The sequence below is a fragment of the Homarus americanus genome, unplaced genomic scaffold, assembly GCF_018991925.1.
Source record: "Homarus americanus isolate GMGI-L3 unplaced genomic scaffold, GMGI_Hamer_2.0 scaffold2539, whole genome shotgun sequence".
Taxonomy (NCBI): Eukaryota; Metazoa; Arthropoda; class Malacostraca; order Decapoda; family Nephropidae; genus Homarus; species Homarus americanus.
In genome coordinates this window covers 601,404-618,293 of record NW_024725489.1, presented here as the reverse complement: position 1 = coordinate 618,293, position 16,890 = coordinate 601,404, and the positions used below count along the sequence as shown (strand labels likewise).

General features: G+C 37.2%; 1 protein-coding gene across 1 annotated transcript; it reads right to left on the bottom strand.

The window, feature by feature from the left end:
- Positions 1–1,087: 1,087 nt before the first annotated feature.
- Positions 1,088–14,815, bottom strand: LOC121864906. Its single transcript, XM_042364083.1, has 18 exons — positions 14,801–14,815; positions 14,390–14,637; positions 14,061–14,102; positions 13,750–13,955; positions 11,929–11,989; positions 11,542–11,699; positions 10,968–11,079; positions 9,958–10,071; positions 9,339–9,424; positions 8,506–8,548; positions 8,057–8,155; positions 7,474–7,551; positions 7,176–7,334; positions 5,410–5,565; positions 4,096–4,621; positions 3,761–3,842; positions 2,650–2,863; positions 1,088–2,564 (listed from the first exon to the last, which is right to left on the bottom strand). The coding sequence occupies exons 2-18, from the start codon at positions 14,618–14,620 to the stop codon at positions 2,433–2,435; spliced, it is 2,499 nt and encodes an 832-aa protein (XP_042220017.1). The 5' UTR covers positions 14,621–14,637; positions 14,801–14,815; the 3' UTR covers positions 1,088–2,432.
- Positions 14,816–16,890: the final 2,075 nt, after the last annotated feature.

Sequence of the window (16,890 nt, the reverse complement as noted above, 5' to 3'; positions counted from 1 at the left end):
GGTCGGGTAAGGCTTCAGCTCCCGCCCGCCCACTTTCCCTTGACTCATGACTCACTTTTGTGTCTATTAATATTCAAAATAACGATCACACGTACATTAAGTGGAATAGTTAATCTCTTAAAATTTACGAAGATGTGTTCATGTGTTCACAATGAATTTCATGAGATATATTGTTTCCTAATGTGAACAGTTTTGTTTTTGTGAAGCTTTGAAGAGGCTAGCTCAACATTTATTGGTGAATAACAATGCTTCAATTATATCTGATATATTTTTCTTAATTACTAATTATATCAGTGCAAAAATTTGATATAATGCAATAAAATTCCAATGAATCATGTCAATATATTAAGGCTGGAGCACCATCTCCCACATGAAATGAATTATGTCATAATTTACTCAATACTTGGTAGACTTAAACATATAGTAACTGCATAAATTTTTCAAGCTTGTAAACTCTTTCAAAATTCTTGGTTATACCATATACAGAATGAGCTTCTCATTGCCATAGATGTAGAGAATAGCTAAACTTACACTAGCTGCTAATGAGTCGATCAGTGGTGAAGAGGATGAAATAAAGCATACAGTTTATCCATACAACACACGGGCTAAAATTCATATGATATTGTTATAGCCCCTTCTGGATTACAGTTTGAAAAATGAATGACTTGTCTCATGATCACCATACACAGTATTCTGAGTAATACCCCCCTGTACTTAACTTTATCCTCTTCAGCAGCTTGGGCGGTAGGTCATGTCTCTATTACACACTATTGGCAAGTACTGTACTGGGCATATACTGGGTCCTGAATGTATCTGTACCTGCATCAGTGTTGGTCAAGTCTGGTCTTGATTGAGCTCATACTCGGTGTCATTACTTTTTACTTTTATCCTCTTCATCACTGATCGGCTCGTTAGCCGCTTGGGCGATCTGTCACGTCTCTGTTACTCACTGTTGGCAAGTACTGGGCATGCACTGGCTCCTGAATGTACCTGAACCTGCCCCAGTGTTGGTCTAGTCTGGTCTTGAACGAGCTCACACTCAGTGCCGTCACAACACTCTTTCAGATTGTTAAAAAAAATTCACAAGTTTCATACACTATTATTTATTGATGTAGTGTTTGTTGTTTTACACAAGTCATTTTACCATTGTAGTTCTCTAATATCAATAAGAATAGTAATATTAATCTGTCAAAGTTTGTCTGCAGTTGTAGCTCAAAAACCATAGCCCAGAGAGTCACTCTACCCTGAGGCCAGTCAGGATTATTATCAATAAGGGGTGAAATTTATGTAAGGCTAAAAGTAACCATAAATGGTGATTGAGTACAACCAATATTAATAATAATAATATTTATTGTGATCCTCAAAGATTAATGAACAACACATATATAATCCTTTGGACTTCTACCTAATGTGATGAATAAATGATTACCATAATACTGTACTGTAAATCTTGTCTCCTCACATAATACACGAGTTTTATTAATACTAAACTTTAGTTACATTTGTATTTCATTCTAGAGCCAGACACATACACAGTACCACATGACACTAAGCTACCCTCCAGCCATTCAGGTTTAGAAATCCAAATTAACTACAGTATTGAATAAAAACAAATAATTGTTTATCTGATATAGACAAGGATGTGACACGGATGGAGATGTGACACAAGCAAGGATGTGGTGTGCAAGTTTAATCAGCATACACACTTGAAATCACTTACAACCATATGCAGAAATTACAATAAAATAACACGAGAATGACACAAGAAATAAATAGAATGAAATATTAGTTTGGCTGTAAAACATTTAATAGAGAATACAATGGGACAAGGAAACATGAAGAAAACTTTTATAATCATTATATGGATGATATACCGGTAAGAATACCGTACAACAAATCTTCAAAATAACAAATCCTATATGAAAGTAATATTATCACATGTAATAACAAACAAAAGTCATGTTGCTTCTTCTTTATTCCACAAACCCCAAGATTCAGGCTCGTGAAACCAAAGCATTTATGAGCAGAATTATGTATCAGTGCCTAGTACTTCGGGTTCACAAGTCTGAACCTTGGGGTTTGTGGAGTAAAGAAGAAGCAACATGACTTTTGTTTATGACTGTATAAAGCAATTTCTTTAGCAGAAGTGTAAACAATTGGGAGATCTTCATCAGTCGAAGTTCGTTTTATTTTACGAAACAATGACATTACAGTATTATTTATATACTGCATCAGTGTATCAAAAAGTCTCCTTTGCACTGTTGTTGTTGACTAAGTGAATAATACTTGTACCAGCTGTAGTACATATTGTATCCTTATGCCATCATCAATGAACCCAATACTGTACTGTAATGTGTAAATTACATCTTCATCCAAGTTTCGTAATTGGCCCAACATTGTATATGCCTTCCATCCACACATTCCTGTCAAACTCAATTTTCTCGTCTGTCCAGTAGTACTGGAGTCTCAATCAAATGTACTGTCCCATCATCATTTGGTTTCTCAAGGTTATACCACTGAATATATACCTCATTGGTCTTTATAGATGCAATGCGAATCCTCACCTGCGAAAGAACACAAAAATATTATTACATATTCTTTAATTTCCTCAAAAGAATGTACAATAAAGTCTATCTAAACTCCACATACCTGACCAAGGGAGCACTTAAAGATGGCTTTTGACTTCTTGAGTGATATGGTGAGAATGTAACTTGGTAGTTTGTCAAGAGGAATATCACATTCAAACTGCATTTTGTTGTCTGATAAACATTTTACTTTCTGTTTAGTGTCCTTGTCTTGCTGGGGGTAGAGGTGGACCTTCCACACTGTGCTGCCTGGTTCCTTAGTGGCTTTTCCTTTTAATCTAGAAAAACAAAAACAAAAAAAACAGTGAACTATAGATTATGATATATTCAAGTATTCAAGTACAGTATTATAAGTGTCCAAGTAATTTTTTTCCCCAGCAAGCTCCAGTTATACCTTAGTGATACCCTAATTAGCTCCTTGGAACTCCATTTGACACCTATTCAACCTTCATGGTACTCCAGTGATACTCCACTGATGAGGGTGACTGATGATGTCAGCTACAATGACTATTACACCTCATGGTACTGAATACCAACTTCAGTGCCAACACCATGCATGAGCTCACAGACTGGAGTTGTACACCACAGACAGCCTAACTACCAGTGATATACACACTACCATGTGTGTGTATATGCTGTATATATGTACCTATGCATCATCGTTTCATCATTTTATCTGTTGTTGCATTTATCTCATTACCACGTTATGGCCATCTTCCACACTTGGGAGAGTTAATACAGATTACCTGATGGCAGCTCTCTATGCATTATGGTCTCTTGCAGCCTCTTTAATCAGGTTCTCATCTCTGAGGTCGTTTCTTACAGCTTCTCCCCATTTTATTCTTAACCAATCCTTAGCTCTCCTCCCTTCCACATTCATGGCCTACCCCTAGCTCTCGTCCCCTTCTCCATTCAAATTTTTGTATCTCTTCTCCCAGTTAGTCTCCTCCATTCGCTCCACATGTCCAAGCCATCTCAGCCTACCTCTACATAAAACCTCACCAATACTCCCAATACCCAACTGACCTCTTAGCTCTAAACAGGGCTTCTTGGTTCTCAGTATCATGTTACACATCTATCTCATCCTTCTCATTTCAGCTCACTCAACCTTACACACATCATCCTCTTCAATTGCAAATTTTAAAACTTAAAAAAATAAATTCACAAAAACTTACTCAGTGTTCAGGATTGAGATAGTTAATTTATTCTGACTACCATATCTGATGCCCAGCTGGACCAGTCCCAGGCTGCATCCATCTGTAGTTCAAGAAATCACTAAAGTTGAAAACAGATTATGTTAAGATAAGGCACTCCAACTTAGTCCACCTAATGATTAAATATTACCTTAGGTTAGGTTAGCATTAGGGCGTTTTATCTTAAAATTAATAAGCAGGGGTGCCTCATTTCCTTGATTTGTTTTGTTTTTGTGTTTTCAATTTTTCTCATAGCCAAAGTGTGTGCCTGAGAGGAGAGGCCATTTACCTTCACTTTGATCTTATTTTACACTCACCTGCACCATCAATCTGGTCTGCTAGTGTCACACATTCCGTGTCTTCAACACCAACCTCAGCAGTGGAACAGGATGGGCTGTTCTGTACAATGGATGGGCTGTTCTCTACACTGGGTGGGCCATTCTCCACACTGGGTGGGCTGTTCTCTACACTGGGTGGGTTGTTCTCTACACTAGGTGGGCTATTCTCTACACTGGGTGGGCTATTCTCCACACTGGGTGGGCTATTCTCCACACTGGGTGGGCTGTTCTCCACACTGGCTGGGTTGTTCTCTACACTGGGTGGGCTGTTCTCCACACTGGGTGGGCTGTTCTCCACACTGGGTGGGCTGTTCTCCACACTGGCTGGGTTGTTTTCCACAACAGAAGTTGTTGAAGACTGAGAACCAGTGTTTGTTGAGAAAGTATTCTGAGGCTGAGTTACACAGCTTACACTAGGAGAAAGAAATGGTTCCCCCCAGTCAGGATTCTCATTGTGTCTGATGTTGCTCTCCTCACCAGCAGGTATGTGCACAGGCTTGAAGCTCTGAAGAAAATGTCATTAAAAATAATCTACTGGACCTGGAAACTACTAAATGTATCTTATATACTACAAAGAAATACAGTATATGATTTTGAACATACAGTATATGCTGTCTCTCTCTCACACACACAGATGTGAGATAGGTGTTATACAATGTAACCTAACCAAACACCGATTTTCTCTGGGTACTCTGGTACCTCCTGTAATAACATTAGAAGGTGAAAGTAATAACAAAGTAAAAAAAAAGAGTAGACGAACCACCTTAAACAGCTACTGAGTTGATAAGTGTTGAAAAGATAAACAAGATAAATAAATAAATGAAAAAGTAATGCTCCTGGTTACTCCCTCATCTTACTCACACTTAATACATAGTACAGTACAGCATTTAGTCACCTCACTCTCCTCCTCTATACTCGTGCAGGAACATTACAGAACAGTACAGCACAGCAGCTCATATATCATAATGACTCCACAATGTTGTAAACTGTATCAATCCCTCCCATTATAAATATGAGGTCTAAATCTGGCAAACAACAGTTTCGCCCTTCCAGCCATTCACCATTCCAAATTACATTAGAGTCCCATTTAGGCTTATGTCCCACACTTCCTACACAATTTTTGATGTCTTTAACCCTTATACAGCAGCTGTAGGGCCAGCAGCCACCATAAGTGAGCATTTTTTGTTCCTCATGTTCTGTATTGTGCATGTGGGGGGTAAGAGTAGGGAATCCTCAGCTGCCAGTTAAGGGTTAAGAGATTAACTCCAACATACAGTAAATAGGATCACTTACCCAAAGACTTAGGTTGAGAACGATGACAGACTTACTCTCCTTAAAATAGATTTTCTTTTCTCTTGTCCTCATCTCTGGCTCCTTCAACAAGAAGCTAAGGTCTTGCTCCACTTCCAGCTCGATTAAGTCTTTTTTTCCATCAATCTTTTTATAAATCTGAATGCAATAAAAAGTGTTACAGTACCCATACATGCCCAGTACAGTACATTGTCAACAGTGCATAACAGAGAAAATACCTGACTGGCTAGTGAGCTGAACAGGGGGTGAAGACTGAGGCTTTCAACAGTGTACCCCACGAAAGGCTGAAAATCAAACTGGAAGGGTACGGATTTCAGGGAAATGTCCGTGCGTGGATAGAAGACTTTCTGCATGACCACAAGCAGTTTGTGGTGATTAATGGCACGAAATTATCATCCGTACCTGTCACAAGCGGGGTACCACAGGGCAGTGTATTGGGCCCGCTGTTGTTTGTTTGTTTCATAAATGACATGCCTGACGTTGTACACTCCTCCATACAAATGTTTGCCGATGACGCCAAGTTGTTTCGAAAAAATCAAGAACCAAGCGGACTGTGAAGAGCTGCAGAAGGACCTCTGTGGGCTCCAAGAATGGTCGAAGAAATGGCTGCCGAGATTCAATGTCACGAAGTGTAAGAGGATGCACCTGGGGTGTACCAACGGTAAGGAGGCGTTTCATATGTTCCAACGTGATGGAGTAACTGTACTATTTGAGACTGAATGTGAGAAGGACCTAGGTGTGTATGTTGACAATAAGCTGAAGTTCTCGGGCCATTGCGAGAAGGTGAATCAGGCAAATAAATTATTGGGTCTTATAAGAAGGTCGTTCAGATATCTAGACAGTCCGTCCCTCATAACGATCTTCAAGAGAAAATTGCTTCCCCATCTGGAGTACTGTCACCCCATCTGATCCCCGAGATATGCTACGGACTGTCAGTTGGTTGAAAGTGTTCAAGACGCAAGTCCAGAAAACTGTGAGGGCAAACTTTTTTGGAGTGAGAGTTATGAACTCTTGGAATAATCTACCAGAAAGTGTTGTGAAGGCACCGAGTGTGAGCTCTTTAAAGACAAGACTTGACCAACACTGGAGCAGGTTCAGGCACATTCAGGAGCCGGTGCATGCCCAGTACTTGCCAACAGTGAGTAGCAGAGACGTGAACCGATCGCCCAAGCGGCTAACGAGCCGATCAGTGGTGAAGAGGATAAAAGTAAAAGTAAAATAATACCAGCCAACAAATATCATTCTAATGGGGTGTTGGTGGTGCTGCGGTAAAGTGTGAATCTCTCACTACAGCTTCCAGGGTTCAGTGTGACCCTCACTACCAAACATGGCAGGTTTTCTCCAGGTAGTACAGTACTGTACTGCAGTTTACTGTACTAACACTAGACATAATAGTTCATACAAAAGTAACAAATAACAAACCAACCACCCAAGTGACTAATAAACTGATGATAAATGGTGAAATAATAAATCAAACAAAATATTCTAAAAAAAATGCATTCATACTTAAAATGGACGATGGATAGATAATGTGACTGATACATAAATAAAAATATTGTGCAGCCAAAAAATCTAATGTATATGTAATATAGTGAAGAGAAAATGATGTATTATTAGTAAAGAAAAATCTACCTATGCTAGTTATAAATGCTAGCTGGTCAGTCAGTCTGTTCTCTGTTACACTCTGTTGGGTGACAAGTTGTAATCTTAATCTGAATATTGTGAGAGATAAAACAGGGTGTTCTTACCTTGATCGCTAGCTTCTGTGTGCCTGGATCAACAATAAGGAAATCAAAGCCTTCTCTAAACACATATTCCCTCTCTTGATCATGTTGATACAATGTACGGACACCTGTTGTCCGCTCCTTCTTTCCAACTTGTAGCCAAACATACAGATTTTGTTCACGCTGTCAATAAACCACTGATGTAATGCCACACAGAACATGAACTACTGTATATATACTGTACTGGAGTCAAGAAACCTACAGAACTTTATATAAAACATAATTAAGTGGATTCCCGACTCACGCGTCATCAACAACTTACCTTAACTCTCCGCACAGACTTCACCCACACCTTCAGTAACCCACAGCTTTGTGTCACATCTGCTCCTTCCTCAACTTTCTGACAAGACAAGAATTAATGATAAATGATATAATACAGGTTCTACTTTTTACGACACATTACTGTACATGGTTAAAAAATAAATAAATTACTGTGCAGTGTATGTGAAATTTTAACATTTTCTACAGCCCTCATAATTATCTTCCAAAGTAAGCACAGCATACTAAAAAATATAATATAAATTCAAAGCATAAAACTTAACAACACTTCTTCAACTCATACAAGACAGATATGGTCTTGGGCATCTCTCGTCCTCACAAGACTTTCATTCTAACTCATTCTTCAGTTGTCACACACAATATACTCACCTAACAGCCACTGCCCTTAAATACCAACAGACAAATTGCTCACCTAAAAGTCACAGCTCTTACAAAGTCACACAACTTCTATCACTAAGAGGAAGATGTTAAACCCTTCACGACGGGGACATCACTATAGTATTAACATTTTATTTGGCTAACATAAAATATTTTTGCGTTGTAAGAAAAGTTCTTCAAACACAAACCTTCGTCAGAAAGTCTTTATCTTTTGAGAGCTCAAGCCAGGTAGCGGCAACATTCAAGCATGGCGAGGAAGTGTCATTGGCAAGGTATCTCTTCTTCACCTGTACAGCATCAGAATAAACACAGTCAAGAGTAACTCTCAAAGAAATAACAAATAATATATATACAGGGTATTAACAAATTTTTAAAGTTACCTGATTTAGAACCAAGAGAAAAAAATACTCCATTAGCAGCAGATTATAATTATCATGTGAAGTTGCAATATGGGAGAGACAGACATTAATTACCAGCTCCACCCTCCATCCCCATCTCCCAAGCATTAATCTTTCCTGGTCAAAATAGGCTAATTCATCTACCATTTGCATTTATACTAAAAAAATAAAAATAAATAGTAAAAAATAATAAAAAAACATCCATTTCAATAACCTTTGAGACTAAACTGAAGACTTACAATATGTTTCCTTGTTATGACATCCTGAAGATCCAGTTCATCTCTAAAAAAAAAAAAAAAATCATAAAGCAATTACCAGTTATCTGGGTGATAAAGCATGGCCACTAGTTTGCCTTCTTCACTGAGGCAGTTAGCAACATGATGTGTGCACTGTGCATGCTTGAAGTTTATGAGTAAAATCTATGTACAGAATTTATTGTATGTTAGATATACTTGTACTGTATATAGATATACTGTACTATAGTTGTATATTATATAATTATACAGGTACAGGTATATATATATACAGTACAGTACAGTATTTTTTTTTACAAGTTTCAATACTGATTATGGTCTTAGTAAACATTACCTTGCAAATCTTTCATTTTTATCGGTAAAAACATTAGAATAAATCATTGAATTACTGTATATACATAAATTCTGCACAATTTACATACCTGTACTGCATTAGAGGATACAATGAAACTCTTTATTTAACATTTGCATGTATGTCTATGTTTGTGTGTGTATACTGTATTGTATATGTGCACTGCATAAAATTGATGTACACACACACACACACACACACACTCCAAAAACTATCTTTATGGAGGGGTCCAATGAATTTCAAAATGAACACTGTAACTCCTGTAGTGTCAGTAGGGTTGTCAAAATCCTTCCTCGTTGTATCATATTGTCTAACACAAAATCGAAAAGATACTTTATGGAACGTGTGTACAGCACTAATGATTACATAAAATCTGAGGTTCCTACACTGACCTGGGAGTATGTGGGAAAGGAAACAGTTCAAAAACAAACTTAAATACACTACAGGTACATACAATATATGTTACCTGAAAAGGGGGTCGTTTGCTTCACTTCCAAATATTGTAAAGTAGTATTTTATCCCCCTTGTTCTGGCAGATGCATAACATATATCCTGAAAATGGTAGAAACATTCACAGGATCTTTATTCTGAATTTCTAAAAGTTGTAGAATGTAGAAACTAAAACTAAGAGAAAAGTGCTTAATAACCCTGGTAGTTGAAGAACCTAAAATTAAAATCTAGCTAACGGTGCTTAATAACCTTGGTAGGTGAAGCACCAAAAGAAAAAACTAATTTAGTGATCACATCACTGATGAAACAGGGTTTGTTGTGGAAGGGGAACATCTCCTTCAGCAGTACAATACGTACAGTGATAACACATTTTAATATGAAGAGGCCACTCTCTGCAAAGATATACAGTACTCATGAGTCTGTAGTATATGCCCACTACTTTAGTGAATTGAATTTGAGGAGTTTGTTACCATCCTAATGGTAAATAAATTACCACAGGGCCAATAAAGATTTTGGCACAGCATTTCCTCCCCAAAAATATAAAAAAGCACAAACTGTATTAAACAAAGTAATGAATGAGGAACTGTGAGGAAAGAAAGGAAATATATATATACTAAGTGGTATAAAACGCTTACCTCACATACAGTCTCACATGATTTGCCAATTGTGAATATTTTGACCCCAAGACGAATGATGCATTTCTTCACCTCCTCACTCTCCGAGGTATTCACATTTAGTCGGACAACACCCTAGAAAAACAAGAAAGCCCAACAACAGTTCTATCTGTACAAGAACATAAAAACATCTGCAATATAAAAACTATACTAGTCCACAGTTATGACCTAATTACTGTTTACTCTGACAATTTTCTGTACAGTACTTATACTTTATCCTCTTCACGACTGATCGGCTCGTTAGCCACTTGGGCGATAGGTCACGTCTCTGTTACGCACTGTTGGCAAGTACTATGACCTCTAGTAGGGCAGGCTTCTGCTAGCTACAGATATGAACAAAGAAATTAATTTTGCCATAAACCTATATCTTATAAAAAATGTAAATATAGTACAGTACAGATATCAAGAACAGTTTACAGTAGAGGTAAATGTTCTCTTTCTAAATTATAAAAAAAAAAAAAATACTGTACAGTAAATATTATTTATACTGTACGTATGTCCAATTAGCATACTTCTGCTATTTAGCAATATGGATCTTGAAAATTTTTTCCTAAATCCCTTGAAAACTATTCATCTCACATTCCTGTTCATACAGTACATGAATCCTCCTAACTGCAAGGTGGTGCTGGGGTGGCCCTTTCTCATACACTGGAGGCAACCATTATTATCTCTGCTCTTCATAGCTCAAGGTTGAAGAAGCCACAAGTCCAGAAAACTGTAAGGGCAAATTTTTTTGGAGTGAGAATTGTGAACTCTTGGAACAACCTGCCAGAGAAAGTTGTGATGGCGCCGAGTGTGAGCTCTTTCAAGACAAGACTTGACCAACACTGGAGCAGGTTCAGATACATTCAAGAGCCAGTGCATGCCCAGTACTTGCCAACAGTGAGTAACAGAGACGTGACCGACTGCCCAAGTGGCGAACAAGCCAATCAGTGGCAAAGAGGATAAAGGTAAAAAGTATAAATACTTACCATTGGTGTTGGTGATTTGTAATCTTCATAATTCTCAGCATTTTGCACAGGTACCAAGGGAAAATTGTAATGATTTTCAATCTTCTTTGACACATTATCATTTAACATCTGGCTGTCAAAATAAAAGTAATTCTGGACACATGCAGCCAAGGAAAAGTAAAACCATAAGGTACTTATTGTAAGCTAAACCTGGAATATCCAATTTATAATTAATTGTACAGTAGCACTCAGTAATATGCTCTAAATTCTGTTAATTAGGGAAATGCCAAAGCAAGACAAAACGTTTATATGAAACTCACAAAACCTCTTAATTTACTATATATTGTATTGAAATTTTGAGCAAAACCAATGAAGTCAAGATCATGGCTGAAACGGCAAGCCTTACCCCTTATAGGATTTTAGACCCAAAAATCTTTCTCTCAAAATTGGAATTTAATGTGTCTAACAACTTAAGTACATCTAGAATAACAAACAAACACCAAAAAGTGACCTTGATAAACCATAGGTGGCAAGTAATTACCGGTAGTGTTGCAAAATTACAGTATTGTGCAGTACATACACAACTCCATCTTACCATAATTTTTCCTCAGAATACATTGAGCTTAGAAAATGTAGCATTCTACCAAATTTAAGCTCCATTCCTTGCCAGTTGATGATCATAACCTGTACACTTCTTATTAGTGGCCAAGAAGACATCAGAGGTGTTAGTAATACCCGAATACTTCCTTTGGCCTGCAGAAAAGAGAGATTCATTAGTCATAAAATTCTTATTTGTTCACCAGTATACTGTACTGAATTGTGCAATGAAATACTGCACATACAGCCACCCAAGAACAGCTACAGTATACAGTACAATATAGTGCAATTAAGATAGCATTAGGCTCCAGGAATATATACACAAAAACTTAAATGTCTTGCTACTGAAGAAAGAAAAGGAACTTGAGTTTTGTGTTAACTTTACCTTTAACAATTTTATCTCAAAAGCACAGAGTATGCATTCGAAGTTCAGGTATCCTTCATATCTGAAAATCAAGAATAAATTAAAAAAATATTTATATAAAAAATGCAATCCTATGATCAGCATTTAGTGTTAGTACTATACCAGGTTAACACTACTTGTACTGTACTATGAGAGATACTGTAAAGTACTCTACACAGCAAAGGAATAACTGCCTGTAATAAATCTACGTACTTTTATCTATTCTCAATACATTAAAGTACTGACAGATCTGAGTGGCTACTGTACTTTCTTTTTACTTTGTGTGAGCTCATTTAAGAACAGACTCAACCAACACTGGCACATGGTCAAGTACCTTTTAGAGCCAGTACAGTATTTGCCAACAGTACTTATCCCTTTAGAAGGCAGGGGTTTCTCTCAGCTGAATAAAATTATCTGGCATTTGCCAGGATAAAATACCTAAGTGTGGCACTGCCTTCTAAAGGGTTAAGACACATGACCAACTACCCAAACAGCTACCAGGACAATCAGTGGTGAAGAGTATACAGTACAGTACACATATGGATTGATTTTATCCTATACTGTACACCACTAGCCAGCATACTAGCCAGTCAGTCAGTCAGTCAGTTCTATGTTATGCACTGCTGACAAATACTGGATTCTTGAATGTACCTGACCATGTACCAAAGGTCAAGTCTGAAATTAAAGGAGCTCACATTTGGTACTGTCACAACATTCTCTGGCAGGTTTTCCAACAGTTCACAACTCTTACTCAAAAAAGTTAGTTCTGAAAGTTTTCTGTATAGTACTGATAGCTTCTATAATTTGAGGATGTTACCTCTAGTGGGGTAGATATCTGCTAACACCAGAGATACATACATTTGACTGAGCGATGCCCTTTGAGGTGAATATAAACCTCTATTAAAATGTCCCTAAGGTGTTCTACATTTTGGAAAAAAATGAGTAATGGTTGTCTTAAAATATTCTAAAAGGTCTGGTGGCCAAGTGGAAACAGTCCTCCTGTCCTTTGGATCACTGGTTTGCACCCAGTTCCCCCAGCTGAAAATATATACTGTACTGTACCTAACTAGTAAGGAAGGTGAAGGTGATTAAATGTACTGCTGAGTGCTGTTCATATTCCGTCCTTGTACTGCATACCAAAAATGGGTACCGGTATAGGTCGCAGTTTGCTGTATCCACACTTCCCCTGACAGGCAATTAGCCCTATGGGACCCACTTCCACAATATCATGAGTCCACCACCTTTAAACAGTTGATTTACCAAGAGAAGAAATATGGCAGTCTTGTGAACATTATTCCCTGATGTATAATGTTTGTTTGGGGGTGAGTTCTGTCGTTATATGATGTTAGGTAAACTGTCTACCTATCTAACTTATGTTATGTACAGTACTATCCATAAATTTAATATTTGTGAACTTTGGATACAATATCAACCCAAGGGGATACAATAAATTAGACACAGGACACTATAATAAGCCTTCGGTACATAAGGAAACAGCCTGGCAGACATTGACCGTTGCTTACCCAACTGTAACGTTAGGTACTGACCGTACTGTATCCATTTACTGTCGAGTCGAGTGGACTAAAGGTACTCAGGGAGCCAGCCAGCGAATTTTAGAACCAAATGAGAGAATTATATTCACAGTATCAGCAACCACACTTCGCAAAGAGTGTAATTTGTGATAGTAAATTTTCGGGGATTCAAAAAATTATCGGCAACTATTTTCCGAAGTTCAAAGGACAGAAGAGTACTCATCCTGACGCTATGACAACTGCATGACTGTAACACACTGTAGTCACTCACCCCACATCCACATCTATGATGATTTCGTCCTTACAGGTGCTATCATAAACCTTCATGCCCAAAACCCTCGGAGGTTGTGGCCCAACTTTTACACTGCTGAGCTTACAAGAGGGAAAATGTGTACAACGTAATAATTCTGGCACCCAAAGGTATTTCAATTTGTCTTCTAAGTAGTTTACAAAGTAGGGCCACACCCGCTCAATCATCTGTAAAGAGAATTGAACTATCACGATTCATGCTTTTTGGCTGGAGTATTATTGGGCTGAGCTATAACATGTGTTCAGTAGGTTGGAGCCAAGACTCTCACCCACCTTGTTGAGGCCATCAGCTGTCTTCATGTCTGACACCTCTAACTGAAACGGAAATGTGAACATTCAGAAAAAAACAGCATTAACATAATGAACTGGGAAACAATTACATCCGAAGTTAAAGTCAAGGAATATACGAACACGTGAGAAACATGTAAGGCGAAGAATGAGACACAAATTGTTCACACTATATTACATATTTTGCTTATTAATGATTTAAATATAAGTGAACTGATGATACGTCCAATTAGAAAAATCCATCCCTTCAGCCCTGGCCCCCCCAAAAAATAGTCTAGTGTTTTAATAATACCTTAAAACACACAAGAACTAACCTGAGCCATCATCATCCTCGGCACGGAAGTCGAACGCAAGATCTTAGTAGAACCTTGACTTAAATCCTCGTGTGTATAAACTTTAAACACCACCAACGACACTACTCCATACATCCCACACCATAGCAGCAAAAGATAATAAAATAATACCTCTATGGAATACTTTAAAGTCAACACCAAGTTAGAACATGTGCAGCACCGACTCAGCATGTGTGACATTTGGTGCCACATGTCCTCAACGCCACACCCTGTAACACGGGACAATAAAGTTCATAAAATAACAAATAACTAGATCAAATGCCTGAACGGTGAATAAGATAACGTGAAATTATTAATATTATATGTATATGACAGTACGGTATGAATACACAGCGCAGATGTAGAGAACTATACACGTGAATTTATAACTACAGGATATACCCGCACAAGCTGTCACAATGGATCAGTTTGGAGAGGTGAGATATGACACCGTTCTGCCTCCTCCAGCCACACTCGTCTGAATTTGTAGATAAACTTGATAAGGCAGATTATTATTATAGGGTGTTGTCATCAGCTCCTTTAAGTGTATTCGGTACAGTCCACCTTCCAAAGATTATTAATATATTACCATTAGTAATATTATGATTTTATTGTAGTGAAAATAGGCCTTTTGTTTCAGTATGTTTCAGGTATCAAAGAAAGGCGCCATTATTTATCACAGGAAACGGAGGGGTTAGTTACTGTGCTTTGCAGCTTATCATGAACTGTCGACCAGGAAGACACATGATAAGAATATACTGTATTATGCTCTGTCAGTATACAGTATATGTTCAGGAGCTATGAACAATAACTCAAACACTTTGCAATTAATTTTAACAGATGTATTTAAATATCAGTACTTTATTAATTGGGCTGGACAGAAAGTAAACTGACGAGGCATTTTCTTAAATAATGTATTCTCATCAAAATGCAGTCTTTACCAATACGCAATTACTTTTTTTTTACCTTTACAAGCACACTTCTGCCATAGTACAAGCAACAGACGGCCTCCAAGATATCCGGTTAGATTGTTTCATAAATATACTCAGCTCCCCACCTTTATTCATCAAAATCTACCAATTTATGCTCTCCAATCATGCATTCATACACCTAACTTATTTCACCTGAAGATTAAACACCCAAACACTGAGTTTTTGTTATGGTTGTTTATTCGTTTGGTAAAATAAGCTCGGGGTGTCTGATCTTCATGTGATTCATTTCTTCTTATAAATGAATCGATTTACCTTGATATTAAATGTCTGTAGTATAAACGAGAAATATTGTACACCAGTAGGTAGAAATAAAAGATGATAGGTAAAGCTTAAGCCATGTATTTTGTTAAGTTACACTATAAATTATATGAACAAAGTAACTATAAATAATAAATATGATTGACTAGTACAACATGCTATCACTCACAAACTTTAAGAGAATCACTGTTACATATCGTCATACTGCCTTCTAGTACAGTACATATTAAAAGTATGTCAATCTGCATACTGTATACTTTATTTATGTACACTGATGAATGTACACAATCCATTCATGCATTGTACAGTACATATCTCTATACAAATATGCATCAATGTTTGTGGGAGTACGTTTACATTCGTGTGTATGTGTACAGTACTTTACATCTGTAGTATTAATGTATTCTATATTTGTATTTATGATGGAGAAAATATTGAAGGGTCTCATTTTCTTGCCATATTTTTATATTATAATCTATCTTGTAATTCCTGTCTCATATATAAGTTGTTCTAGTCATTATTATTCTAGAACTAAAAATAATCTTTGGTGTATGTGTACATGTTCAGACCTATAGACATACATGTGTATGTTTGTGATCTACTTATGCCCGAGAATCAGATAAGAAAAAATAATTATATACAGTAAACCCTCGATAACTCGGCACATATGGGGCTCTGGCCTTGCCGAGTTATCCCAAATTCCGACTTATTGAGGTACTTTCCCCCATCCTACAAATCTTCAACAATAAAAAATTATGGACCCATATATGTGTGTACAGAGTACTTGTAATTACTAAATGTAAAAAAGTAACACTTAACAGCAATACAGGCAAAGAATGAAGCATCATAGTAGGTGACACAGAGGTATGGAAGGGATGCAGGTGGCCAGATATCATTTTACATATCTCGGCATTTCCCGAGTTATACTAATACATTCCAAGACCATATCCATGCCGAGTTATATGAAATTCCGAGTTACCAAATGCTGAGTTATCGAGGGATTTCTGCACTAGCTACTGAAATTAAATCCTAACAGGTGAAAAAATAAATAAATAAATACAAACATTCTCTGTGATCCTGACAAACAAATGAAAAGAATAATGTTATAAATAATCAATTAATTCAAATTTCTCAGCCAAAAGAAAAATTAAGAAGATAAAATTCTGATGAAATTTCCTGCAATGTGATTCCAAACTGTACTCAAGTTCTGTCAAATATACTGTGCAAATATAT